Here is a 26,790-nt window from a genome sequence, read left to right as displayed (position 1 = left end):
ATCGATTCCTCGATCGAAAATCGGAGAAAGCCGCCACAAACAAATTGGGTCATCGTTTGTCTCTTGGTCTGAGGTACATATCTCCAATTGACATTCTTTTTTTTTTTTAATTATGAGTGTGATTACATTGATCAATGGGCGGCGGTCGTGCATGAACGCAAATACTCATAGTCGAATAATCAACTGTTTCACACCAGACATCCACAGAGCAATATCGTCTGTACGTGAGCCAGAGGTAAGGAGATCGACATGTTGGGCGAGGGCACGGTGCTGGTCCCTAGCTTGCATACCTGATATGATGAGATGAGCACGTTAACTTTCACAATCTGGATGAATTGGGCTAACGTACTCTGAACAAGTGAGGCGAGCTGGTCAACCACAGGCCTGGAAAGCGTTTGTGCATTCAGAGCCTCGAACAAGGCATTCACTCGACGTTCTGTATCGTCCGCCACCCGCTTTTGCTGGGGCTTCCATGTGAGGTAGCGTTAGATTCAAAGATCAATGTGTCTGACGAGGATAGGGCTAACCGGGGTCGTCTGCTTCAGTCTGGCGATTTCGCCGCTCAAGTATTCGAGAATCGGCTTGTCAGATACTGGTATGTGGGACCGGTCACCGGGGGCTAGGAGATGGGTTTGGAGCTATTCAAGGAAACGAAATGTTTGCGACTCACGGTACTTGGGCGGAGGTGGAGCTGCTCGCGCAGGTGGAGGCGCAGGCGCAGGCGTGGGAGATGCAACGTTACCTGCAGGCGGCGGAGCCTGCCTCAACCCGGTTGGAGGGCTTGCGGTCGGAGGTGCACCAGCAGTTGGAGGCGGGGGCAATCTCGAACCTGGTCCAGACGGCGGCGGACCATAGTTTGCTGGCACTGCGGCAGGAGGTGGAGTCCCCCGGCCAAACCCGCTTGGGGGAGGCCCTGAGACAACAGGTGGAGCATATTGACCCGGGGGAGGAACAGCTCGTGCTGTTTGCTGCTGATAGGCCACCGGGGCAGGCTGTCCGGCAGGAGGGCCATAAGGGCTTCGTCGTGGGGCTGGAGGCCGTGTGTTTCCAGCTGTTGTCGCCGGGTTGAGTGGGGACATTATTCGCGGCGGGTAGTCACTTGGTCCTGCAGATCCGGGGCGAGGGGGAGCACCTTGGAACGCTGAGCTACGGGGTGGAGGGGGGGCAAACGCAGGTTGTGAAGCAGGCGGTGGCGGTGGTGCGCGTGATCCTTGGTTACTGCCCGCGCGAGGTGGTGGGGGTGGCGTTTGCCCACGGGGAGCTCCGGGCCCGCGGAATGGGGGTGGGGGTGTGGATGGACTACCCGGTCCAGAATACGGAGAAGAGTTGGGGAAAGGAGACGCTATGGAAGCTGGCGTTTTGCTTGGCACAGTGGACGGAGGGAGTTTGCGTGCAGGAGGCTCGAAAGCCGGTGCGTCATTCCAGCCACCAATGTCTTTCTTAGGCGGAGGCGGTGCTATGCTGGACTGAGTTCCACCCGAGGATGTGATAGGCACTGGGGGAGGTGGAATAATGGATGTAAGGTCTGCGGAGGCACTGGGCCCGGCAGCTTGAGGACCGAGGAACTGAGAACCATATGGTATGTTCGACGCAAATGGAGGAATTTGGCTAGGTTGATATGGCCCATTTGCCAGCGTGGACGCAGCAGGTGGAACACTGTACGGGGAATATGACGAGGATGGGGTCGCATTCGCGGTCAACGCGGGAGCATGTATAGATGCTTGGGATATTGGTTTTGGCGCCGCGGGCGTGGAAGGTTCCACCGAACGTAAGAGTTGATCTCGAGCAATTTCAAAATCAACCTGAGACCCAGACGGTCCTTTGTAGTCCACAGGGGTCAGTTTGATGTACTTCACCGCATCACCCAGGAGTCCTTGAGCAGCCAAGAGATCGGCGTATTCGTAATACCGATTGTACAGTTCCGACAGTTTGTAAGTCCGCTGAACCTCATCACTATCAACGGGTGAAATATTGAGATCGACGTCGACAAACTTGGTCGCGCCCCTGAAAACGGCAACTTTCTCGATAAATGATTGCAAAGCTCTGGCATGATTAGCGTATCGGGAGGAGGTGGAAGCTGCATCGCTATTCAATTGGGACTCTTCTTCACTTAATTCCTCCACCCAGATGTTGGCAAGTTTGTCTAACTTTCCAGCCACCAAGTAGCACAAAACAGCATTTTTCCGCAGCTCACGCGATTTGTGTGCTAGTTCCCCGCCTTCCGAGGACTTCAGCAACTGACTTTGGAATTCAAGTCTTTGGCCAAGCTGCTCTGCTAGACTTGCAAATTCCTCCGCCCTAGCAAACGTACAAACCACGACAAAGATTTCTTTCCATTCGCTGAGATCTGCGTTTTGCACAACGTCCGCTAGATCATTCGTGACCACAGACTGGAAAAGTCGGAGATAAGGGAGTGCGGTTGTGTGACGCTCGAAGTACGTCGTCTGTGTTCGCTGCAGTAAATCCGGTCCGCCACGGGCGGCCAGCAGGATAGCATCGGCAAAACGGTCGGCCGACAAACACAGAGTGACTGCAGACTCAAAATCGCCTAGTACGAGTGATTTGGTAATAAGCCGATCAGTGTCCAACTCATCCGTGGGATAGATCTTGAAAGTTTGGCCCCTCAAGGGTTCGGAAATGACAGATGATGCTCGGGAGCCAATGGTTGCTGCTACAGAGGAGTCAGCGGCGTAACTGTGATGAGGAACCAATACCCTTTCGGGCACCGCATTACGGATGGTTCCCATAGAACTGAAAAAGTCAGCAGCAGCTTCTGTTTGAGGCGTCCCAACCGCCACGTCATCGCCAAACAGGCTTGGTTCTGTGGCAGTGGACTCCGGTTCTGTTGCTTTGGTGAAATCAGACATAGCGCTACCGCTCACTTCGGAAGGAGTTGCCTCGGGGGCTCCAGACGAATGACGACCTTCGGACCCGGCCTCAGTGTCCTCGGATTCTCGTTCCCCGTTCTGAACTTCCTTCTCTGGTTCAGCAAACGACACGTAGGTTCGCCCTTCAGTGACACTGAGGCTTGAATCCCCGTCAACAACGCGGGGAAGTGGTCGTGATCGGGGAGGGCCGGCTTTTAGTGTCTTAGAGGCCTCAGCGACTTGCGTTGCGACTTCCGCTTTGGAAAATCCCAGAAGGGTCACAAGCTCATCACGGGAATCCGCGCTGAAAAGACTGGAGAGTGCTTTCCAGCTCGCTGCCTCCACATCGCTCGCGTTAACATGAGCTTTTGAGCTCTTGAGCGCGGCGAATTCTTTCAACGTCTGGCACTTTTCGGCATCTTTCAAGGCATTGACACTCTCAACAATGCTCGGCTCGGTAGCAACAGTACGAAGGTGAACTACCCGGCTTTGATTCGCTCCTTGCGCTGAAGGAAGGTTGCTGACAGTCACTAATTTCCCTCCAAACCCGAAAGAGCCTGAGCTTGGTCGTCTCAGCCATTTGGGGGGCTGCCGAAGAGATAAAGGGGCCTGACTTGTAGCACTCGAAGGTTGGTCGAACAAGTCCGCACCACTCGAGGAAACAGTGCCATGGACGGGAGTGACGTCAGAAGGTTCATTGGTTGTCTGTAAGGAGTGAATTCCGATGGTACCATCGAAGAACGCAGAAGCGAACATATCGGGATTTCGTGGGGACCATTCGACCTGGAAGGCCCAATTGCTTGCAGCAGGTAGCTTTCGGATAAAAATTCTTAGGATGCAAGGTGGCAGAAGGATAAGCAGGTCACACCTCTCCGATGGTTTCTGACGTCTGGGGGTTCCAAATCAGTGCTCGGTTGTCCTTTCCACAAGAGAGTAAAAGATCGGGGTCTTGCTTGCACCATGCGAGCGACAGCACCCCTTTCTCGTGACCAGTCAAGATCTAAGAAAAAGCATGAATGAGGAAGACAAGGTGGGCAATGGGCATTGAAACTACCTTTTCGGGGGCACGAGAATTCCTCAAATCCCAAACCATGATGATTGGGGAGCTATCATCTTCAGAGGCAGTGATCAAGCGAGTGGCCTGAGATGGAATCGTCAGGAAATAAAATGAGATGAATGGAACAGAATTCGCGCACATTGTCAGGATGCCACGCAATAGCGCTCATCCCTCGTCTGTTACCTAATGCAAGCACACCTCCGCCTTGATAAACCGTGCTCCCCCCCGTAGTCCCTGCGCCCCCACCATACTGCAGGGCAGTGACTTCTCTTTTGCCCCGCAAGTCCCAGACAACCGTGTAGCCAGAGGTACTCGAAGTAGCAAGGACATGAGCAACCTGATGATTCCATGCCAACGATGTAATCTCATCCAGTTTAGAGCTCTTCGCACCCGGTGTGTAGGGTTTATTAGGGTTTTCCAGGTCCCACACATAGATTTCCGCATTCCCACCGCCGGACGACAGAAGATGCGATTGTAGTGGGTTGAAATCGAGCGCTCGCACTGATGAAGTATGCTCGGTGTTGCGAGATATGAGGTATTCAGAGGGTCTGGTCACAGAGTGAGGTGTCACTTTATGACCTCGTCACCAATGGACTCACTCTGCATTCGAAACAATCTTTTCAGGGTCCCATATATTTACCTCCCCGTTCTCCATCCCCGCAGCAATAACGCCACGAGGCCGGCTCGTACCAACCGCCCCCCAGACAAGTCGATTGAATCTGCTCGCAAATGAGATAAGTGATATCACACCTACGGTGATCAAAGAGTGGGACTCAGCACCTTGAGCCGGTTGTCACTGATACAATGGGACCGCGCTGTCCGGCGCCTCCAAGACCCGCTTCACTCTTGTTCATAAAATCAGGATCCCATATTTCGAGTTGACTTTCGTTACTGAATGACGCGTCGAGTGCACCAGCAACTGTTCCAGTGACGATCAAAGTGGTTGGCCTTGAGCTTGGGGACCATGCGAACGTCGCCGTTCGCTGAATTTCTTTGAGCTTCATGTCAAAAGCGCGAACTTTCGAAGACACGTCTAAGAGATGGCAAATGCCGACCAACTTCTGAATTCCATTGAAATTGGTTCCAAGCTGCTCCCAGCGCTTAAATTCCCAATGCCTTATGCGCATCGTCAAGAAATCATTGCAGCCAATGGCGTGGAGTTTTCCGTAAGCCTAAGACTATCTCCCCCATCTCTAGATGCATCCCCTGGGTCAGACATCACCTCAATTGGAAATTTGGTCATTGCAAGAACCAATATCTTGCGAGTATATGAAGTCCGCCAGCAACCGCTCATGCTACGGCAGAATCGGCCAGTCGCACTCACTACCACTGGTACCCGTGGGCGTAGGGGAACTGAAGCTGTCGAAGGTGAAGTTGAGATGGACAGTCAAGGAGATGGCTTCGTGAACGTCGCCGAAGTCAAGGCAAGCAGACCCCTGCCTTCAGATACTGCGTTCGCGTACTCACATTGGGTATAGTCTGTTTCAAAGTTCGAGCAAGAGTTGCGACCTACCGAAACCCGCCTATACTTGTTGCGAGAGTTCCGATTGCATGGCGTGGTGACAGGTTTAGGGAAGGTCCAAACCTTGGCAACATCAGAAGACGGGCTAGAGAGGCTTCTTGTATCGTTCAAAGATGCCAAAGTGAGAAAATTGAGATACGGCTTTCAATTGTTCTGATTTTGCGTAGGTTTCCCTTCTGGAATGGTCCGATTCAGCACAGGACCTTATCACTATTTCCATTCATACATACGAAAGGGCTCCTCAGTTGGTACGTCGTGGATCAGTAACACACAATATCGCCCCTGATGAAGCCTTTCCAGCTGACCATTCCTCCCGGTTTTGTGACTTATATGCGTGTGGATCCTTTATCCCGATGCGCGGCACTGCTGTTGCCACACGAATCCGTGGCCATCCTACCTTTATATCAGAGCCAAGTAGAATTAGATGCCTTAGAACAGGAAAATGGGATTAGGTTCTTTTTAATCCTTTGAAAGTGTTCAATAGTTCTGACCGTATTGCACAGGGAGGTGCCTTACTCGCAGAGCTTTGTTCTCAACTTGCCGGAAGAGGTTGATTCGAAAATTCGCAATATTGCAGATTTTGTGTTCTTACCCGGCTTCAACAATGTCACGCTAGCTATACTATATCAAGAGCGCCAGACGTGGACAGGGTGTGTTCATTTCTTGATTGCCATGGAAGTGTTTTCAGCCTATTCTTAGGCGCATCAATGAGTTGAAGGATACCTTTAGTCTCTCCATTTTCACGCTCGATTTTCTCACCCATAGTTATCCAAATATCGCTCGGGTGGGCGGTCTTCCTTATGACTGCTTCTCATTGCTGGCTTGTCCCCCCTCGTACGGTGGCGTACTGATTCTGTCCTCGAACTCGGTTATCCATGTTGATCAGACATCTCGAACAACATCATTGCCTGTAAATGGGTGGGCGTCGAGAGTGAGCTCGATCACATATCCTCCAGTACAAGCCTCCTTATGTTTAGTACTGGACGGTTCTCGACTGTCATTCATCGACGAAAGGACGGCTCTTCTTTTCCTATCAACTGGTGTTGTCCATCCCCTGACCATCGTTCTGGACGGACGCGTTGTTTCCCGTTTACAATTAGACCAATCAGTGGCCCAGTGCACGCCTGCCTCCTCCCTCACTCTCGTGTCGCACGACCATCTGTTTGTCGGTTCCACAGTTGGCTCGTCTCCCTTATTGCAGATAACTTCCCAGGCCGACGTGCCCAAAATGGGGGAAGAACCTTCACAAGATGATATGGATGAAGATCTTGATGAAGGTATACCATTCCAAATGCCTTGATCCCCGCATCTGAAATCGATCATCCAGATCTCTATGGCGCAACGACATATGCCAATACATCAAAAAGTGGAAACGGAACTTCAACAACGTTTTCAGGCAATGATGCTCAGAAATCCTTGAGGCTTGCTGTCAAAGATAGTGTCCCGGGCTGGGGCGTCATCCAAGACCTTGCTTTTTTTGTTGATACGCATGAGGTACCGTAATCTTTTGGGCCCGACTTCCATAATCTAACGACTACCTGGAAGGCTCGTTTAGTTCCGGACCTCCTTGCTTGCACAGGCATAGGAGGTACATCGACTATAACGCGATTCAAGGTGATATAAGCTTCGCCATCGTTTCTTTTGACTCAACATGCTTGTGCTCGCACAGTCTCATCTACCTAGCGTAGTGAAGCGCAAAATCCAAACGCTCGGGGGCAACCGAGGAATTTGGAGTCTCCCAGTACGCCGCGAAATGCGACTCCGTGGATCGCGCCTGGAACAGCCGGTGACATTGTCTCTCGAAGACACCATTATCGTAACTAGTCACGCCACATCACTTCCAGGGGTGTCGCGGGTGGGTCATCTCACATCAAGTCTTTTACACCAGGCTTAATGCAGCCTTGTAAGGTTTTTGGTAAGAGTCCATCTGGAGATGTTCAGATACTCTCTCGGGCGCCTGGAATCACACTCGCAGCCGGAACGATTTTCCAACGAACCAATATCATGCAAGTCATGACGAACTCACTACGGTTGCTGAACGGAGGTGAGAGAATCTTTCGAGGTGGTGGTGGGCTTTGGCTAAAAGAGTTCCCATAAAAGATGGCCAAGAAATTGACACCATTCCTGAATCTGATGTCACATCAGCGCAGGTGTCGGACCCGTTTATCCTCGTGCAGCGGAAGGATGGGACAGTCAATGTCTATTCCGGCGATACAGCGAAACGCAGCCTGAATAAACAGCCCATTTTCACGGTGTGTCGTGCTCTTCGTTGCGGGTTTGTGGGACTTACGGCGAACCCAAATAGCTACCAAATTGCTTATCATCATCTCTGCACATCGACCGGTCGGGAAAATGGGAAGCCAGAGCAGTCCATCGCCCACAACAGCAAGGCACAGAAAGTTTGGAGAGTATCTTGAGTGGCGACAAATCTACACAGTGGCTTGTGTTGCATCGGTCTAACGATAATTTCGAGGTGATTAGACTTCTCACTTATCTTTGTAGGAAATGATAAAGCTTTTCTGTACGCAGATCCGTTCTCTCCTCTCCTTTGAAGTCGCATTTTCCTCTCAGGGACTGTCGGACCTGCCATCTGTCATAGAGAATTTCCAAGAAATCGCGGTTATTGGCACCGATTCGACACAACATCCACCGAATGATGTAGATAAGGTGGTGATGGCAACAATAGGTGAAGTTGGGCCTCTGACACACTTAGTTGTAAGTTCATCTCATGCTTTTCGAGTCCTTCTCCCTAAATCCTCTGAAGGTTTCCACGAAGTCCAACGTTCTCATCCTCTATCGATGCGTGTTGAACAATGCACCTTCGGAGGGAAGGCAACTACTGCCCATTCGGTTTGTTAAAATATTAAGTCGGATTTTCCACGTGCCTGCTTCCAGCCCGCGCATACCTCGCCTCTTAATCCCATTCACTGTTGGGACTGACGACCATGATCTTCATGGTGTCTTTATATCTGGGGTAAACCCTGTTTGGGTTGTTGCATTATCAGGTAGCCCAGTGCGGGTTTACCCTGACTCGCACAAGATTGTTTTTGGTTTCAGCACTTCATCTGCTTTCAAGTCACGCCATGATTTCCTTTTTCATAGCGACGAGGTACAGATTTCCATCGAGTCAGAATGTCCGACTGAACATTGTCCAAGGGATCTACACTAGAACAATGGGTTCCTGGCGTCCAGCTTGGAGCGGAGCTGCCGTATGAATCCGTACAAACCGAGAGGATGTACTCCAAGATTGCCTTCCACCCAGACACTCAGTTCATTATAGCAGGGTCAACCCTCCAGCGTAATTTCTCTTCTTTTGACGAAGACACAAATTTGATTTGGCAACCTGATGGTATGGACGCCAACTCTGAGAGAAATGAATCTTATTCAAGAATTTCCACAGTACCTAACATCTCGGACCCCAGCTGCGGGGCTTCAAGTGTTGAACTTATCTCCCCTTCCACTTGGGAAGTCATTGATGGGTATGTTTCACGATGACACTTGCGACCACTGATTACCTACTCGTCAACTTAGGTATGAATTCCCTCAATATGAGCAGTTGACTGCTCTCGAGTGTGTTGTTCTTGAATCGGCCAGCTCACCATCGGGCTACAAGCGTTTCATAGTCGCTGGAACAGCGATGGATCGTGGAGAAGATCTTGCTACCCGTGGAGCTGTACGCCTGAACATCTTGATAACAGGTTTCTTCTCACCCTATTCCTTAGGTTTACATCTTTGAGATCGTGGGGGTCGTCCCACAGACAGACGGTTCTGGGCGATATGTCCTTCGACTTCGATGCCGAGACGAGTCCAAAGGTCCAGTGACAGCAATATGTGGGATTAATGGATACCTCGTCTCTTCTATGGGCCAAAAGGTGGATGGGTGATAGGTGATACTGGTTCTATGGGGTAGAGCACTCACCATTCCTACCAGATATTCGTGCGGGGGTTCGATTTAGATGAACGGCTTGTTGGTGTTGCTTTCCTTGATGCTGGGACTTATATTACATCTCTGCGGTCGCTGAAGAATTTTATTCTTATCGGTGACGCGCTCAAAGGGACATGGCTGGCAGGCTTTCAGGTATTGGATAAATGGTTCATCTATCGTTCAATGCTTATTTGTCCCTAGGAGGATCCATTCAAGCTTACAGTCTTGTCAAAGGGTCGTCAACCCACCCCCGTTACAAATGCGGATTTCTTTTTTGGCAGTGACGGGCAGCTGTCCTGTTTGGTCACGGACGAAGAAGGCGTTATTCGAATCTTCGAGTACAACCCAAGACGTTGAGTCCCTTCCCTTCATCGCCTGCTTGATTCTGATAGTCCCATAGATGCTGAGTCCAATAATGGTCAACTCCTTGTGTGTAGGAGCGAGTTCCATGGCCACACAGATCATAACGTGATTGCGACACTTGCCAGAAGGGGCGAAGAGAATGATCAATCGGATCAAGTGGATATTGAGAGCATTCTCACTTATGGTTTGCCCGTTTGAATTTCCAGACATGATCCTTTTCTAATAATGGCACGGACAGGAACGTTAAATGGGTCGATTGTGATGTTCACCCCTGCACCTGATGCCGTATTCAAGCGGCTTTCACTGCTCCAAGGCCAGCTAATCCGCAACGTCCAACACATCGCCGGATTGAATCCACGCGCACACAGGTATATCCATCCTACACTACCCTAGTGCCATATTCAATAATATTCCAGGATGGTGCGAAACGATGCCGTGGCCAAAGCCATGACAAGAGGTATCTTGGACGGGGAGTTATTGAATGTCTTTCCCTCTCTTGAACAACGCCTGCAAGCCGAAATGACGGCACAGATTGGCACAGACAGGAGGACCTTACTGAACGACCTGGTGCCTTTCGTGCAGCTGTGGTAGAAGGTTGCTGCACTTCAGGACTGTCTTGAATTTAGCATTATCGATTGATTATTACTCCGTTATGTTGAGCTAAGTTATTGAATTCTATATTCAATGTCAATGGTTTAGGAGCCATAGGGTCTCTGGCGAATGACAATAGAAGTATGACAATATTCAATTAGCTTGGCCTGAAAAAAACCTCGCATACGATTAGGGCATCAGTACCCATAAACGCAACAAAAAGGTAATGGAAAATATTCGTCAGCCCCAATGAAGTCGCAATACGGCTCTGGCAACGCCTTCTCGTTGTTCCCATACTGTCTCCACTCGCGGCTTTTTATTTCCGTCAGCATTCGCAACGGAGAGTTCGCTCGCTCTCCGCACAAATTCGCTCACACCACCACCCACTCCAAAATACACAATCTTTGCAGCGACCAAACAGAGAGTGTCTGGCACCTTAACATCTTTTGACGGCTTAGCGGTGGATGACGACATCTGAAGGACGCGGAGAAGTGAGTCCAGGCTATCGATTCTGTACACTGTCTCTGATGTGAGCACGATGGTGTACGGACTCGCATCCACCAACGGACTGCCAGGAGCAATGCAAAGAGCTTCCCAAGATCCTGCAAATAGTCGGATGGACACATTAAATATTCGGAGCGTGTTGAGGAAAGCATCAACTAAGTTGGGCGTTATTTCGATTTCCAGTTGCTCCTCGGGGCACTCGTCCACTCCAGAATCAGATCTGCTGGATTCGGCTCTTTGGGCAGCATGGTTTAGCTTTCGAAAAGCTTCTGATGCATCAGACAAGTCTAATAAAACTCTTCAACTATTCGGTCGATGGTTTCACCCGGCTAGACAGGCTTACACCAAACAAGGAGTAAATTGGGAACGGTGACCTTGGAGATTCTGAGATCAGTAGATGGGTATGGGACGATTGGTGCGAATGCTCACTAACTGCATTGTGAAGGAGTTATAATCCTGAAGATGAAAATGCACCTCCGCGAAGCTTGAGCAGCCTGAAGAGTAGCGAGAATTCAGAAGATCGAGGAAGAGGAACATGGTGGGTACAGCAGTTCCACATCCGATCTTAATGCAGCTTTAAGCTTAGAGCACCAAATCATCTAACAATTACTTCGTACCTCAAGGATCTTGTGTGATTCTGTCCATGCGCCAAAGGGCCGGCTATCTGCAAGATAACTGGCCAGATCAAGGCTGCACTCCCATGTCTTCAAGCCACCTTCATATGCACCCGGCATAAGATCCGAGGGCGCTTCTATGTATGCCAACCTTGGGTCCGGTTCTATCGAATCCTCCAAAGAGTCGGGATCAGTTTGAGATATCAATTGGAATCTGACATCGAATAAATCTCTACGCGGAATGATGATTGGAGGATTCGTATGAAGTTGAAGAGGGGTGTAGGAAATTGTTTCGGGGATCTGGGAAAGCTGGACGATTTGACACGCAATCAATCAGGACTGAACGGAGTGAAAAATACTGAACGCGAACCAAATCCTTAAGCAGAAGTTCGCAATATTGTCCGGTGTTTGAATCTGACAAGAGATTCATGCTGTCTTCTATTTGGGTAGCACAGTGGATAGGCTGCCCGCTGGGGGTGCTAATGCTGTCCGAAACTTCCTCAAGATTAAAGTCGAATTGGAACGCCATCAGTTACTGTCTGTGGGACACAGACGTGATGCCCCAAAACGCTGTTGGGGACCGGGAATTTCGTTAGCTGCTTGTTCCTCATTTCATAGACTAATCACGGGGTTGAGCATTTGGGCCCGACCCGCGTACATAGATACAACAATATTAAGTACATATTAAGTACATATTGCGGAAGTGGGAGGAGAATGGAGAGGTAGTGGGTATGTCAAAAGGCTGTCAATACTGGAAGCAGGCGAAGGCTGTTAGAGGCGATGGCAGCGATTTCAGACCAAGGGCTGAATCGAAGCGTTCTTACTCACCGAGGAAGAACGGGCTGGCAACGGCAGGGGGACAGGAGGCATAGCTTTTGTGCAAGTGTTCCTGTTTATTATTTTAGATTTGGACTGTACCATAGTTGAGACTGTCCCGCTCCGGCGTCCGCGCCGGAATGTTCACCATACGGTCTGCGTCGAAAGTGGGGACATCGCAGGATGGTCTTCCATGTGGCTGAGACAGGCGAGATCAGGGCAAAGCAGCATTGAGCCGATGGGCAATGAGCGCTGTCCCGTGATTATGTAGTCTCGTGAAATGAGACATTTATCCGAATTTATTAAATTTATTCGTTTATTCGTTTATTGTTATATTTAACTTTTGCGTGGTCAAGGCGCACTTGCCTCGGTCGTACGCTGGATGTTTCAGCGCGGATGCGCGGGCGGAGGCACGCCATCGAACTTCGCCCATTGGTAGGGCTTACGCCATACTCATAAAAGGGCTGTGACACCTAGGCAGGTTCCCAGCCTCTACTTGTACCACCGCCCTTCACTCCTCTCGCCACCGCCTGCTATCCCGTATTCTCTCAGTGAGTGGGAACCGACTTGCCGCCAGATTCTGGACTTATCCCCATGACCCGCTGCTGCTGCCTTCGCTGCTCTCCCGACTGCCACCTCTACCGCTTGGCTGTCTGCATCTTAGCACTTCTATCACCAGACTCTTTTGTCGTCTGATTGGTTCTTCGAACGTCTTGTGATCTACCGTTATGTCGGAGCATGCCAGGGCGCAAACATCAAGCAGCCCTACCGATGTACAAGACCCTTCACTCGGGGGCATCGATCTCAAGCGAATCACATCCTCTGGTCTCCTCGACCAACTCGATAGCCTCGTCACGGAATTCGGCAAACGCTCCATGGACTTACACGGTGCCTGCCGACGACTCCGCACACTCCTTGATGGTGCCTCTGAGCTTACCAGCGGGCAACGAAACGAGCTACTCAATCGATACATTGCCCGATTCGACCAATCATTTCAATTTAGGGAAGAAGCAGTTGTTCGAGGTAGCCAAACTCGAACAAACCCTGAACAGGGGCTGCCTAGCGCTCTACCGGACGTAAACAATCGACCCAATGACCGAACCGTCGAAATTGGTGACCAAGCCGGGGGCCTGCTCACAGCCTTGCGAGGACGTCGACAGCGAGATGATGATGATGACGAAGCGCGAGGAAGGGCCAAGCGCTTGCGAGAGGTTGAGGATGACCACGACCCTCGTTATGCCTGGAACTGGGACTACCCAGGAGGTAATCGACCTTGGGACGTTGACGTCTTGCTCACCACCCCGCAGAAAACCCGACGTCTACGCAACATCTACAACCTCGACCCAGGAGCTGCCGTTCGAAGCCTCCTTGCGCGAGGACAACCGCCACCCTTCCCCTACGACCAGTGGCGCAACCTTGTCTGCGACAGACACATCGATCTCGCCGCTATCGTCAAGGATCACAATCCCGTCTCTCCCCAATACCACGAAGCTATCGGCCCCTGGATTTTGGGTTTTCAGAAATACAAGCGTGCCCTTCTTTATGCCTATCCGCACCGACGAGACGAGCTCGACATCTACTATGCACACATACTCGACAAGTTCTTCGCCTGTACCGATCACTCTCGCGTCATCAATTACGACTCTGCCGTGCGCAAGTTCGTCCAAGAACGATACCACCTCTGCTTTGCCGACATCCACCTTTTCAACGACATCGCTTTCAAGCATCTCAACAGTGGTGGCTCGGCTCGCGGCGCATATAATGCCAACACAGACAAACCAAAAGGCAGAGGTAAACTGGGGGGAAGGTCGAGAGCTATTCCTATCTGCGGAGAGTTCAACACGAAGAAGAGATGTTCTTTCGACCCGTGCAAGTTCAGGCACGTCTGTCGGGTCTGCAGCGGGAATCACCCTCGGTTCCAATGCACAAAGAAGTCAACTCAAAAGACGACTGCCTGAAGAGTCTGGACTAGCACTGGAGTGCCCAGGGAGGCCGTCCCGACACATGCGTTTTCTTTTCGGGCGCAGCGACTGTGGGCCGGCAACTTACAGGCAGAGCGCTCTGCCAATCCTATCTATCCCTCCTGACTATCACCGTTGACATATAGCTTTGTACAGCTTATATTATTCGTGGCCTGCGGACTGAGGAGACACCAGACTGACAGCCGTACCCGACTTGGACTATTCATTCAAAGATACTATTTGTGCAATGGGCCTAAGTACATTATAGTGGAGCGGGCTCTCAGAGTTTCCAGAGCCAGACCAAGTTTGTTGGTGTATTCGTATACTCTATTTAGATATTTTGCCCACATCATGGCTAATTGTAATGACTCAAATGTGTTGTGACGCGCCAAGTGTAACGGCGATTTCCGATTTCCGACAGACGCGACGTCGAGTTCGTCCAGCGGTCTTTAAAAGAGGTTCTATTTCTGCAGAACTTGGATCGATCGTTTCAATTCTCTAAGAAACGCGTGGATCCATCTCAGAAATGGATGATGGCATTGATTACGAGGCCCAGAGGTTGGCCAACATGGCTGCGAACCGCAAGCTACTGGTACGTGATTGGACGCGTCATGATGTCTACAATTGTATGATAGAGCCACTTGGTGGAAACAGGAAGAGCTGGGGTTGCATGAATGCAAACTACCAGCTGCACCAAAGAAAGTGTCAAAACTTCGGGCAAAACGCCCTCTGACCAAGAAAAGAAGACCAAGCCGGCTGCCCCTCAGTGAAAGCGAGGAAAGCGACACGGAGCTCCCTACGCCAAAAAAATTGAAGAGAGATACAGATGGCGGGGAAGAAAACATTCAGGGACGCCGGCGGAGTTTGCGGAATACACGGAGGGTCAGTTATGCCAATGATGGCCAAAACATCAAGCGGGCGCAATCTCCTCCTTCCTCACCTGACTGGAAAGTCAGGAAGTCGTCAAGGAGGTCGCTTCCTAGAATTATCGATGAGACCAAACAACGACAAGTCTCCAAATTAGGGCCAAGACTTCACGACCCGTGTGTTGTCCTTCTCATCATTATTGGCGTCATCACTAAACAGTGGTATAGAAAGCAATATGGTGCTATACCTGGGGTACCCGTTGGGATGGTCTTCGAAACCCGACAGGCAGCGAGTCAAGCAGCGATTCACGCGTGAGTCTGCCATTATTTGATTCCACGTTCCACCTGTACAGAACGGTTGAAGGCCCTGGGTCGCTGGGATCTCCGCCGGGAAAGACGGTGCCTACTCGGTAGCGCTTTCGGGAGGTGAGTTAAACGTAGCAACTGAACGGACGTCGTGCTGGATTTCGTTGAAAGGCTACGACGATGATGTTGACATGGGCGATGGATTCACCTTCACTGGGGCGGGCGGCAAGTTATCCATACCCTGTATCGTCTCCCGATGTTGAACCCAATTTCAGGTCGCGACCTCAAAGGGACAAAGCAAAACCCCAAGAATGTGGGTGGTTGGGCTGGTGGCGCCTTGTCGACTACTGATAATACTGGCGCAGCTTCGCACAGCACCTCAGAGTTGTGATCAAACCTTTGACAGCCCATTGAACAAGAGTCTCCAAGTGAGATGCGCCGCTACGTGATGCCTGGCAATCCCCTAATATCGTTCCAGAGATCCGCTCAGACAAGGAACCCTGTGCGAGTGCTCCGGGGATTCAAGCTCAATTCACCTTACGCTCCCTCCTCGGGGTACAGGTATGATGGGCTCTATGTTGTAGAAAAGGTGATTCCCACAAGATGTGTGTAACAAATGCCTTCTGACTGCTTGTGGATCTGTCATGCAGGCCTGGACGGAACAGGGATTGCAAGGCTTTAAAGTGTGCAAATATGCATTCAAGGTATGTCCGAGGTACCTGCAACAGTGGCGTACACTTCTCACAGATGTTGCAGAGGTTGCCGGACCAGCCTGAATTGCTCGTAACATCCGAGGAACAAGACGAGTCAGAAGCGGAATCTTCCGATCATAGCACGATGTCCTCAACTCCCGAAGCTACGCCAGAATCTGAGGACGATTAACGGGTTCCTCATGTGTCAGATGGGAATGCGCCATCATTTTGCATTTCTTGCTCGACTTTCAAAGGGAAATTTTGAAATGGTCAAGATCGCATCGGTTAACTTGATTAATGTTCAGCGTGATTTTGGTCCCTCGATTATCATTCTGATGAAGATAGCACAACAACCTCAGCAGACGAGGAAGTTCTGGAAGTTTTGGTTTTTTTGCGAGTGTTTCCTAGTACCTTGGATGGTTTCCGCTTCGTGGTGAGAGTGAATTCCCAATCATTCGAATCACAGCCATCGGCTTCCGAGGATGCAGACCGCCCGTCCTTCATACCACTTGGAGAAAAACTGGGGGACTGAGACCGGCGTAGCAGATCATTTCGCAATGAATTAGTGTCTTTCGAGCTCGCCAGTCGGGGATTTTGACGTGAGCGCGCCTTTCGGGAGGCCGACATCCGGAGAGCAGCATCCATGTTGCTTTTTGAAACGCAGTCATCGCTTTCGGCTCCATCTTCCAGACCAACCGCCTCGCTGAAGGATTTTTTTCGTTTATTCGTCGACGGTTTCGACGACGTTCGCCGCTGTTTTGATTTGACAAGGAAAGTGCAGGAAATACGAGGACCTTCACCTCGAGAAACTTGATCGGAAGAGAGACGGGTAAGTCGCAGCGCCTGTGGTCCTGGAGTCACATAGACGTTGATCGAATAAGCAGTGGAGGAGAACTCTTCTTTAAGGTACTTGGTTAAGAGCAGGCGGATGATGAGCGCTTCGACATCCTGAAGGAATGTTAGGACCTGTTTACGGATACCACAGATTGAAACGCACGTCTTTCGGCATTGTGACCTTGCCTCCGATAGCCTCATCGAGGTCAAGCCTCGTCTTCGGTTTCGCTGAACTTTTGCCCCCTCCTTTGGACGAGGTGACCGTGTAGTCACCACTGCCCACACCCCGCACAAGGTCACTGAGCATCCCCACAGTTACCCGCCCTCTTTCGCGGGCAATGTGATCGGAGATCTTGAGGATTTTCCAGCATTCTCTTGTGACATCCTGAGTCATGATAGACTCAGGAGATCTGGAGCAGTTATCGCAATGACCACACCGGCTCAGCGAGCCATCAGACATAGTGTCGGACCATGACGACAAAGCCAAGGACGAAGAGGTCGAGAAGTAACTGAAGGCATTCATCAGTATGATTTCTTCCCTTGAATGGGGGCGTACTTCGCGAAGTGAATCTTGCGGCACTCCACGTACTCCTGAGCAAAGCGAAGCATCTCGTAAACTGGAGTCATTAGTCCCACTAACCGGATCAGCACAATTGTCTTACGTTTGTCCTGGCCCTCCAGTTCTCCACAGGTCAATGAACTGAGACGGGTCGCATCTTGTCCTCTGTAGTAAAGGACACAATCTGCATCGCTGCCATCGCGACCAGCGCGCCCGCTTTCTTGATAGTAACCGTCGAGGCTCTTCGATATCTACAAGTCGCAATCTTAGCTTCGAACCCTTTACGTCAACAACTTCGTTGGATACCGACCGAGTGGTGTATCACAAACCGAACGTTCGACTAGACCAACCTTCCAATAAACATGCATTCCTGTGAACCAATTGAAATGTCACCTTGTCAATTCCCAAGCCGAAAGCTGGGGGAATTCCAGGTCATTGCATTGTAGCAGTCCCTATAGGCCATTGAACCTTACCAATGGTAGCACACACCACTTGGATATCTCCGGCTCGCCATTTCACATGGAGTCGTTCTTTCTGTGCGTCAGGGACGTCACTATGATATACCCCAATCTTAATCTGGCCGTTGGATGCATCTATTATGCCTTGTGCAACTGTCTCCGTATCCTGAGCAACCGTCAAACAAACAATGAACATGGGACAACCACACTACTCGCCTTCTTACTGAGACAATATATTATTCCGCTGTCGTCCTTGTGCTTTTCTAAAATATAATCAGTTATGCTTTGGATAACAGCTGTTGCCGATGCCGGTTTCGGCGAAACAGAGTAATGTAAGTTCTTCCCTGGATCACCAGACGGATATAAGACTTTGGGCAATGGCATGAAGAGATTAATGGGCGCACGATAAAGCGGCGCGCTGAAATACACAGTCCCCTCAGGTGTAGCAGCTACAAATTAAAGATAAATGAGGGAAGAGAAGGGTTGGGTTTAGCTTGCCATTTCCATTCACCGCCGGTTTCAAGCGTAGAATAAGTAACAGATCTTTCAGAACCTTAGGGCGTCGTCACAGATCAGCAATATTGACTAATAGTGGATGTGTACACTTACTCTTGGTGGACACGTAGCTGACAACGCTAAGATAGGTACATGGGGTAGAAGCTGCCGAAGAATGGAGAGTTTCTTGTAGTCAGGTCTAGGGGGCACTGAGAAAGGTCCGGGGTATGACGCATAATTTCGCTCTACCTGAAGTCGTGGCCAAGTTGAGAAACGCAATGGGCTTCGTCGATGATGATGCGAGCTGCATGAAACCGATGAGGTTCATACGGTGCACCGGGAGCGACGGAGTGATTCCTACCTAACTTCCCTGCAACCGCAAGTTTTTCCAACATGGATACGAAAGTTTTTGATTTCGCCACCTTCTCTGGGGTCACATAACACAACTTGATCTCCATATCGGCAGAACTGGATACGGGACTCCTTGCAGCAGCGTTGAGACGAGCCGTGATAGATCTGACCTCCTCTTTGGGGGTAGAGCCTGTAAGCATCACGGCTTGAACTAGTGAGTAAAGTCAGATATCCAAGTGATGTAGCCAGAAAGACACAGCCATACTCCCGGCGCTCTGCAAGTGCAATATCTGGTCCGTGATCAACGATATGAGGGGAGAAATGACGAGCGTGCAACCTTGACTTATGATAGCAGGGAGCTGATAGGTTAAACTCTTACCACCCCCTAGTACAACATATCAGTTTAGGACAGGCCTCGACCTTGCGAAGGGGGCGAGTCACCAGTGGGCATAACACACACAATATCTCTTCCGTCAAGACTTGCGTTACAGACTCTTCGGAAAGATGAGAAATCTGTCACTACGATCTTACATGAGACTTACCCTTGCTGACACAAACGAAAGGAGGGTATTCCAAATATTTGGGTCATCTTCGATTTCATGTCTTCGTCCCACTCGAATTCGCCAGAGTAATCAATGAGAGGTTGGGTTGACCCCGAATCGAGACTATTGGCCATCGACCTTGCAATAGGTGCCTGCCTATTGGTAAGCAGCAACTCAAGCTTCTGTTGCACTTTCTGCCGCTCCTGTATCAGCGAATTCCTGACTTTCTCGAGCTCGGCTATAGATGCATCCACAGAAGTAATCTCTTTCCCCAGAGACCCGAGTCGTCCTTGCAGCTTTGCCCGCTCTAAATAAGAGACTGACTGCCCCTCAGATGGTGGCAGTTGGTTCCATGACTTGGAGACTGATTGAATCTTATGAAGGGAATCCTCTTCGTCCTGAACGTCCCCCCACATGTCATCCATGAAGATAGAAGAATGGGTCACGAATCCAAGGCTCTAGATCATGAGAACGCGGCCGATTTATGCTGAGCGGCGAGTGAAGATATTGGCCAGTCTCGCGAGCTAGTCTGAACGGGGTTTGAAGAGCAACTACGGATACAAGCGCAGGGTCGATGGCTACCGTGTTGTTGTTGACTGTTGTTCCCGGCACCGAACAACACGCGTTGCTTCAAAGTTTGAGGCTCATTTGGGAGGCCCACCGTGCACGGCTGCACCAGGGGGACAAGAAGGCCACATCTCAATTGTTATTGGTGCATGGGTTTCCTGGGCCTATGGGAGATGGCGTGGAGAAGCTCTGTGCTGGCACCAGACTGCGAATAGCGTGCGTGAGGACGAATAAGGCCGTGTGCATTATCTGACTCAGGGCTTAGTATGATCTCAGATTTTTTCCACCCTAATGTAGGTGGGGTTGAAAACCACATCTTTATGCTAGGAGTCAACCTGACTCGACTCGGACACAAGGTAAAACGAATCCAAATCATCTTTCAGTGTATTTACCCCATCCAGGTGATCGTAATCACTCATTCACACCCCCCAAATCGTGTTGGAGTGCGATGGGTCCTTCCTGGCATTAAAGTCTACTATATCCCCTTGAAAGCTATCGCATCTTCTGCCACCCTTCCGAATTTCTTTGCATCAATGCCTTACTTCAGACCCATTTTACTGCGTGAAAGGATCGACATTGTGCATGGCCATGCCAGTCTATCATCAATGGCTCATGAGGGAATGTTCCATGCTCATCTGATGGGTATGCGGACCGTGTTCACAGATCACAGCCTTTTCAGGCTCGACGACGCAACCGGCATCCTGACAAACAAATTGTTGGAAGCAGCTCTTCTTAATGTCGACGCTACCATTTGTGTCTCAAATACTGGGTTTGTCTTCTGTCTTAATTTCCCCAATGGGATTTGGATACTGACTATTCCCAGACGCGAAAACACTGTCCTTCGAGCCAGATTAGATCCTTCAACGGTATATGTAATTCCCAATGCCTTGGTTCCTGAGCAGTTCAAACCGTCAACGACGCCCCTACCTTTGAAGCCTTGTTCGTAATCTTGTTTATGACGTGAATTCTTAATCCACCCACAGCATGCAGTAAATATCATCGTGGTGTCGAGATTGGCGTATCGCAAAGGGGTCGATTTGTTGATAGCAGTTGCACCGAAAATTTGTGAAAAGCACCAGCATGTGAACTTCATTATTGGTATGGGTTGAAATCGTCGTTAAAATGCCTTCTGACATGGACACCTAGGCGGCGACGGTCCGAAACTTACCGCACTGTTGCAGATGCGAGAGAAGCACAGATTACAAGATAGAATCGCCATGCTTGGCTCAGTGCCCCATCAGCATGTGCGGAATGTATGTTCCCTGACTGCCAATCCCTAACTTGGAGCTAGCAGTGACCCAAATCTACATAGATTTTAATTCGGGGTTCCATATTTCTCAACACTTCTTTGACGGAATCTTTCGGTGTTGCCATACTTGAGGCCGCCTGTGCTGGACTCTATGTCGTTTGCACGAAAGTTGGGGGCGTCCCTGAAGTCCTTCCAGAAGATATGATAACTTTTGCGAAGCCTGAAGAGGACGGTGGGTAGATGCAATAATCTTTGGTCTCCTAGAACTTAGGATGCGTATGCAGATGTTGTCAGAGCACTCTCTGAGGCCATTGAATATGTTGGTCAGGGCAAGCATGATCCCCACATGGCCCACGCACGTATCAAAGGAATGTATGACTGGGGGGACGTGGCAACTCGCACGGAGATTGTGTATAGAACCGTCGCGGAATCTCAAACGTTAAGCCTTTGGGATCGTATTGTCAGGTTAGCCGCCAGCACACCGATTTTCGCTCTGTCCTTCCCTAAACAGCACTTCCAGGACAATGACCCTCGGTCGTTTTGCGGGACCGATCTTTACTATTATTCTCGTGATGCAATGTCTTTTCTTTGCGACTCTCCAGTGGATAGTACCCCAAAGCGAAATTGATATGGTAGACGATGAGTGGGACGAAGCCCTCTTCCTGAAGGTGGATACTTCCTGCACCGTCATGACCCAAAACTCACACTCTTCTGCCCACAGCACTGTGATCTCAGAAGCAACTAGACCTTCCCATAATTTGCCCGTCTCACAACGGCTTCGCTTTGACCCAACGTAGTTTATGCATCCTTAATTCTAGAAGCAAGAACAAATTGCATCACGGGATACGTGACTCTTGAAGTCCCTTCTGCCGATTTTCCACAATCCAGCGATATCCTTTGTTCATTTATACCCCTCAGCTTGCTCAAATTCTCTGTCCGGTGAAGTATTTTCCCGTAACATACTATAATCTATGATCATTTAATGGCCGAAACACCGCCTGTGTAACGACAACTCAACGCAGCATCCAGTTCAACCTACCCCCCAACCAACCAAACCACAATACTGTACCTAGTGATATTTTCCTGGGTCGACCCGCAGTACTTGTGCGCAAGCTGCCCATTCTATATGAGAACATTGGTGACCACTGAATTGAATCGCTCAAGCACCCTGGATACCCATTCCGTTAGGTCCCAGACCCGCCGCCGAAGTCCTCGCAGCTCCCCCGGCTGCTGGCACTAAATGGCCGCGAAACCGGTATTTATTCCAAATCCATAAAAAGTGGGCTGAATCTGCACGCGAGTGCAACAAAGCCGGGCCAAACATACCCTTCCTCTTCGCCTTCGAAACTTCAGTAGGTATTTCTCCAGGAACCCGGTGAAGAACTTGGTGCTGTCCAGAGCAATCGCATTCGCCCAGAAGCTGAAGGCAGCAATCACTGCGTAAAGGGGGGTGAAAATTGGACCTTGATTAGGGACGTATTCAGACCTCAAATAACCGGGTATCTGGAGTTGTCCGATTAGCTCTGAATTGCGTTCCTATGTAAAGTTTGAATATGCGTGTATGAAGGCCTGTAGAATATGAACGTATGCAGTCTTTCTTTATGTACGCAAATTAGGTGAGATTGTTACATAATCGGCGTGTAAATACACATGTATTCGGGCCCCTCCGTTCCCCACGATCCCACCAGCCATGAATCTGTCCAGTCTCGCTGCATGCCCCGATGAGATCACAGATGTCTTAACGCGCCAATTCTGGGCGTCTTGGACAGATGAAAATAGATTAGCTTACATTAAAGTGCACCATGCTGATGTTTGGACGCGTTTCAACTCCGATGCATCCACCATACACCCCCTGATTCCAATTGATCCCGCGCTTATTCAACTTTCTACCGGTTCTATGGAATCTAATGGGGTGGAAAACACGTCCAGAGAGACCGAAAATGTGTTAAGGGCTTCTGTGAATGCTGTTAGAGGACGCAAGCGCCGTACCCTTGCATCAGCCCCCAAGACAATTGCCAAGAAGCTGGCGCGGGATCGAACACAATCAGAGAAGAAGGTTGTGAGCAAAGCAAAGGTATGTATTAATATTGGAACTCAACTTAAAATAGCCATGTTAGTTTGAATCTCTGCTAGCGAGAAATGGAGAAAAGAATCTTTGCAATAACGGGAATGAGCGGTGCAAAGGGACCATGGCCACCTCACAACTCCGAACGAAAAGATGAGAAGTCAGGACTCACTTTCCTGAACCCTGACTTCCGAGTCGGTGTGAAGATGACTGACCCCGCTAATCGGCTGATATGGGAACAAGCAGCTGTGCAGGTTCATGAAGCTATTTGTGTACGTACCTTGAAGGCAATACTGGCATGGTAGACTGCAAATTACTTTCTAGGCTCCGGGTCAGAGAATATTGGCCAGTAGTGAAGTCGCTAGGACTAGCCTGGAAGACCTCCAGGTATATGGTAAGGAGATCTTTCAGAAAATGGCGACGGAGGCTCGAAAGGAACCGGAAAAGAAGCAGCGAGAGCTTCAGAAGAACCGGAGAGCAAGCCGCCTTCGAGTGGTGAGTTCATATAGTCTCTATCATTAAGCTCTTGAATGTCATGTCATCGATATGATAGAAGCTCTCACAACGACGGAGAGCAAATCGCTCTCAGCCTCTTGTTCCTGAGGCCATTCTTGAAGAAGATTGGATGAGTGAGGAGTATTCTGAGCCCGAGGAAGATTCTGGAGAGAACAAGGAAGCCTGGAAGTCAAGAATGGCACGGGAAGCAAAAGTTTCAATGGGGATAGAAATCATTGAAGTGGCCGCATGGCCTTGGCGTTCAAGTCTGGTGCGATATCTTGTTAATGTTCAGCACGGAAAATGATCTGACATGTGGAAAGGCCACCGAACGATTGCACATGTTAGATGCGATCTATAAGGCAGAAAACTCACAGCGCCTTATCCTTCGACATTATGGTTCACGGATGTCAAAAACACTACCTCGCAGCGCACCATGGAATTCTATGATCAACCAGGAGTGGCTAAAGCAGGTGGGGAAGGTTGTGTACACTGAAGAAACGGCTGACTGGGGAAATTATGCTGACGAAGAAGAGTATCCAGATTTAGACAAGGATGATGAATCTGGGAGCAGTGCTGTCGATACAGGAAACACTTCAGCTCGTCGCATTTCCGAAGAGTCCTTGTTGAGCTGAAACTATGTCAATATGAAATTTTCTGCAAAAAAAATGACATCTTTGACGTGAATGACTTGAATGGTATGGTAGGTACTAGGGGGAACTAGGGGGGGAAACAGCCATCAGGAGCGGTCGGTGCAAGGGGAGTGTGCCAGGTGTGGCACCGAAACTCAGGCGCTATATCAAGCTGTGATACCATGCTGAAAAGTAATGTCTGCTGTAGCTTCATCATGCAATGCAGTAAAACAAACATACCCGGTCGAGAGTGATAGTCATCCACACCTCTTGCATAGGCCAGTGCATGCGGGCAATCTGGCAATCGATCCAGTCTATCGGAATCACCTGTGGTGGGTCGTGTGTGCTATTCCCATGATACCGATTGAATACAAAAGTATTCACGTGGAGCTGATCCCTGTTGCAGTAGACACATGTGTATGAGTATGAGACAAGGGCCTCGAAGAGAAACTTACAGGTAGTCGTCCCAGTAGTCTGATGTTGTTGGAACACCAAGTTGTCCGTCAACTGTGTACTCGACCATCCATCTTACATATGCAAAAGTCATGGGGTTACCGATGTTTTGCGAATGTAAGAACAACTCCAGGATTTCGCCAAACCAGGCTTCGCCATTGATAGTTGCTTTCACCAAAGCAGAGCGAGCTGGTGAAGTACGACCAGCTCGAGCATTTCTTGTTGGCACGAGACGCCGACTGTTCAGGATGACCCACCGAACTTGCTCTGCTGAGCTAGTCACTTTCGGAAGGGGGGAAGTGAAATCGAGTATATGTGATACTTGAAACCTGGGGTCAGTTCGATAGTATTGGAATAGTTCATTGACGACATAATTCTCGAGTTGATAAACCGTTGTAGGTCCAAGTCTGTATCTTGTTACAGCTGTCAAAAAGATCATGAAGTTATATTAAAGAAATATTCAGGAAGCATCAACGAACCATCACTTCGGGCATCTTCGCGTTCTGCTCCTTCAACATCATTATCCGTTTGGTTCTCAGAAGCATTGCGAAACCCATCAAGGAGACGATCCACTGCTCCATGTCCTTGCATAAGGCTTGCACTTAATTTTAATGCTATGTGATGCTCAATGCTTAGTTCCATGTCTGGCACTGACATGGGAGCCCCAATGTCAGCAACCTCAGATAATTCAAGAATAAGAAAGAGTAATCACTCCGAGATGGGTGCTAAGACATACCAAAGAGCGCAAAGAGCTATCTTGATGAAATGCGCGCATCATTGTGACTTCAAGCTGGCCCCCATCCCAATTATTAATATTCACTTGCTTTAGAACGAAATTGAGACGCTCTGTTAAGAAGGCCCAGAAGCCATAAACAGGGCCAAAGTCTAGTATCTGCTGTCGAAGATGGACACAGAAATGCATGTTTGGTTTCATGAGGTCCGGGTACAGCTAGTCATAAACAAGTTAGCAACAATATAAATGAGTAGAATGAAGGACTAGCCTGAGAAAAGGTGTGTAAGTATTGTCGCAATCGCAGATCTGCCTTGTTCAATTCATGGGTTTTCAACGACGGGGCAAGGAGGACATCTACAGCTGCAGCAAGTTTGAGAAAATTATCCACCTCCTCCAGCTTCATTCGTGGGTATATAGACAGTGGAGCTGAGAAGGTAATCAGTGGGATTTTACAATGGAAGCAAGTGACATACCTTGCAGTGCATCAGCTTCCGGGATCTGGGAACGGTGTCCCCGACCTGCCCTTCTCATACCCCGACCAGCCTGGTGGCCTTGCACTAGCCCAGATTGTGGCAAAACAGTGTTCATAACACCTACATTTGCTCGCTCTAGCGCTTTTGCATAGTCAGTAGTCGCTTCCCCCAAGTGCATGTCCCATACACAGGGAATCTACATCAAATTCAGCATAAACTAGTAAAGGGAACACATTTACTTACAGCAAGTGGTCCGAAAACTGTAAGTAGAAGCTTATATTCATCAGCCGAAAGGGATCCTCCAGCAGGCTCACCAAGCCGAGAAGGCAAACGACCAACCCATGGTGGGACCTCAAGCTGTGAGAAGACTGTATTAGCTCATCAAGTAGAGAGACAAGAAGTCTTACACTGGCGAGAAAATCATGGAGCACCTGGAGCTCACGCTGAGTCCCAGCATCAGTATTTGCTCTGAGTGCACTCCTACCTTTGATCCATACGTAATACCACTGATTCTTAGCAAGACCTAATAGAAAACCTGACATTAAGTTCAATTTCATGTCGGATCGATGAAAACTTACCAAGAAGAATGTTATGCATTGGGTCAATAATAATTTGTCGACATGCATCAAAGTAATCGAGTCGAGCAAGCTCTGACCATCGAATGCCATGCTGTTTGAAGAATGTATCACGCTCAGTTGTGCTCGACAGTGCCCTATACTCATAACATAGCCTACGCCATGTTTCGGAACTTGTTTGATCAAATTCTGTCGAGGAATATAGTTGGAATGAATGGTCAGTAC

General features: G+C 49.5%; 9 protein-coding genes across 9 annotated transcripts; 4 read left to right on the top strand and 5 right to left on the bottom strand.

The window, feature by feature from the left end:
* Positions 1–110: 110 nt before the first annotated feature.
* Positions 111–4,973, bottom strand: EI90DRAFT_3000716 (uncharacterized protein). Its single transcript, XM_039056317.1, has 9 exons — positions 4,705–4,973; positions 4,524–4,643; positions 4,064–4,472; positions 3,922–4,008; positions 3,736–3,867; positions 671–3,680; positions 528–619; positions 350–467; positions 111–290 (listed from the first exon to the last, which is right to left on the bottom strand). The coding sequence occupies exons 1-9, from the start codon at positions 4,926–4,928 to the stop codon at positions 166–168; spliced, it is 4,317 nt and encodes a 1,438-aa protein (XP_038911434.1). The 5' UTR covers positions 4,929–4,973; the 3' UTR covers positions 111–165.
* Positions 4,974–4,989: 16 nt separating this feature from the next.
* Positions 4,990–10,461, top strand: EI90DRAFT_3075665 (CPSF A subunit region-domain-containing protein). The gene is made up of 23 exons (XM_039061595.1): positions 4,990–5,348; positions 5,403–5,567; positions 5,614–5,694; positions 5,747–5,898; positions 5,950–6,096; positions 6,146–6,723; positions 6,774–6,940; positions 6,992–7,060; positions 7,116–7,301; positions 7,355–7,490; positions 7,547–7,698; positions 7,752–7,919; positions 7,976–8,161; positions 8,211–8,555; positions 8,603–8,795; positions 8,847–8,925; positions 8,978–9,119; positions 9,169–9,318; positions 9,378–9,524; positions 9,573–9,723; positions 9,772–9,918; positions 9,973–10,102; positions 10,151–10,461. The coding sequence occupies exons 1-23, from the start codon at positions 5,037–5,039 to the stop codon at positions 10,323–10,325; spliced, it is 4,158 nt and encodes a 1,385-aa protein (XP_038911433.1). The 5' UTR covers positions 4,990–5,036; the 3' UTR covers positions 10,326–10,461.
* Positions 10,462–10,533: 72 nt separating this feature from the next.
* EI90DRAFT_3075664 (uncharacterized protein) lies at positions 10,534–12,020 on the bottom strand. Its single transcript, XM_039061594.1, has 5 exons — positions 11,814–12,020; positions 11,447–11,752; positions 11,259–11,393; positions 11,173–11,203; positions 10,534–11,116 (listed from the first exon to the last, which is right to left on the bottom strand). The coding sequence occupies exons 1-5, from the start codon at positions 11,970–11,972 to the stop codon at positions 10,566–10,568; spliced, it is 1,182 nt and encodes a 393-aa protein (XP_038911432.1). The 5' UTR covers positions 11,973–12,020; the 3' UTR covers positions 10,534–10,565.
* Positions 12,021–14,609: 2,589 nt separating this feature from the next.
* EI90DRAFT_3075655 (PUA-like domain-containing protein) lies at positions 14,610–16,680 on the top strand. Its single transcript, XM_039061593.1, has 10 exons — positions 14,610–14,812; positions 14,875–15,263; positions 15,315–15,398; positions 15,451–15,512; positions 15,564–15,617; positions 15,668–15,705; positions 15,758–15,820; positions 15,871–15,981; positions 16,043–16,096; positions 16,149–16,680. The coding sequence occupies exons 1-10, from the start codon at positions 14,747–14,749 to the stop codon at positions 16,272–16,274; spliced, it is 1,047 nt and encodes a 348-aa protein (XP_038911431.1). The 5' UTR covers positions 14,610–14,746; the 3' UTR covers positions 16,275–16,680.
* On the bottom strand, positions 16,041–19,839 carry EI90DRAFT_3075653 (P-loop containing nucleoside triphosphate hydrolase protein). Its single transcript, XM_039061592.1, has 17 exons — positions 19,324–19,839; positions 19,223–19,275; positions 19,047–19,166; positions 18,792–18,992; positions 18,680–18,734; positions 18,545–18,629; positions 18,434–18,488; positions 18,340–18,384; positions 18,152–18,279; positions 17,951–18,101; positions 17,871–17,893; positions 17,788–17,817; positions 17,581–17,728; positions 17,475–17,535; positions 17,082–17,427; positions 16,147–17,032; positions 16,041–16,094 (listed from the first exon to the last, which is right to left on the bottom strand). Exons 1-16 carry the CDS (start codon positions 19,746–19,748, stop codon positions 16,412–16,414), a joined length of 2,547 nt encoding a protein of 848 aa, XP_038911430.1. The 5' UTR covers positions 19,749–19,839; the 3' UTR covers positions 16,041–16,094; positions 16,147–16,411.
* Positions 19,840–20,156: 317 nt separating this feature from the next.
* EI90DRAFT_3146895 (glycosyltransferase family 4 protein) lies at positions 20,157–21,884 on the top strand (the record flags this gene model as incomplete). Its single annotated transcript, XM_039065470.1, has 9 exons — positions 20,157–20,246; positions 20,292–20,659; positions 20,714–20,829; positions 20,881–20,988; positions 21,037–21,143; positions 21,203–21,371; positions 21,424–21,604; positions 21,660–21,807; positions 21,861–21,884. The coding sequence occupies 9 exons, from the start codon at positions 20,157–20,159 to the stop codon at positions 21,882–21,884; spliced, it is 1,311 nt and encodes a 436-aa protein (XP_038911429.1).
* A 1,152-nt stretch (positions 21,885–23,036) lies between these two features.
* On the top strand, positions 23,037–24,334 carry EI90DRAFT_3129983 (uncharacterized protein; the record flags this gene model as incomplete). Its single annotated transcript, XM_039064260.1, has 5 exons — positions 23,037–23,213; positions 23,273–23,476; positions 23,529–23,699; positions 23,758–23,970; positions 24,023–24,334. The coding sequence occupies 5 exons, from the start codon at positions 23,037–23,039 to the stop codon at positions 24,332–24,334; spliced, it is 1,077 nt and encodes a 358-aa protein (XP_038911428.1).
* A 21-nt stretch (positions 24,335–24,355) lies between these two features.
* On the bottom strand, positions 24,356–25,468 carry EI90DRAFT_2348001 (uncharacterized protein). The gene is made up of 3 exons (XM_039052911.1): positions 24,787–25,468; positions 24,572–24,728; positions 24,356–24,516 (listed from the first exon to the last, which is right to left on the bottom strand). Exons 1-3 carry the CDS (start codon positions 25,221–25,223, stop codon positions 24,499–24,501), a joined length of 612 nt encoding a protein of 203 aa, XP_038911427.1. The 5' UTR covers positions 25,224–25,468; the 3' UTR covers positions 24,356–24,498.
* A 135-nt stretch (positions 25,469–25,603) lies between these two features.
* EI90DRAFT_2347995 (uncharacterized protein) lies at positions 25,604–26,662 on the bottom strand. The gene is made up of 5 exons (XM_039052910.1): positions 26,569–26,662; positions 26,398–26,513; positions 26,234–26,347; positions 25,786–26,186; positions 25,604–25,733 (listed from the first exon to the last, which is right to left on the bottom strand). Exons 1-4 carry the CDS (start codon positions 26,585–26,587, stop codon positions 25,956–25,958), a joined length of 480 nt encoding a protein of 159 aa, XP_038911426.1. The 5' UTR covers positions 26,588–26,662; the 3' UTR covers positions 25,604–25,733; positions 25,786–25,955.
* Between the last annotated feature and the right edge of the window lie 128 nt (positions 26,663–26,790).

The sequence above is a fragment of the Cantharellus anzutake genome (assembly GCF_015039405.1).
Source record: "Cantharellus anzutake strain C23 chromosome Unknown EI90scaffold_62, whole genome shotgun sequence".
In the NCBI taxonomy this organism is placed as follows: domain Eukaryota; kingdom Fungi; phylum Basidiomycota; class Agaricomycetes; order Cantharellales; family Hydnaceae; genus Cantharellus; species Cantharellus anzutake.
This window is presented reverse-complemented; position numbering and strand designations above follow the sequence as displayed.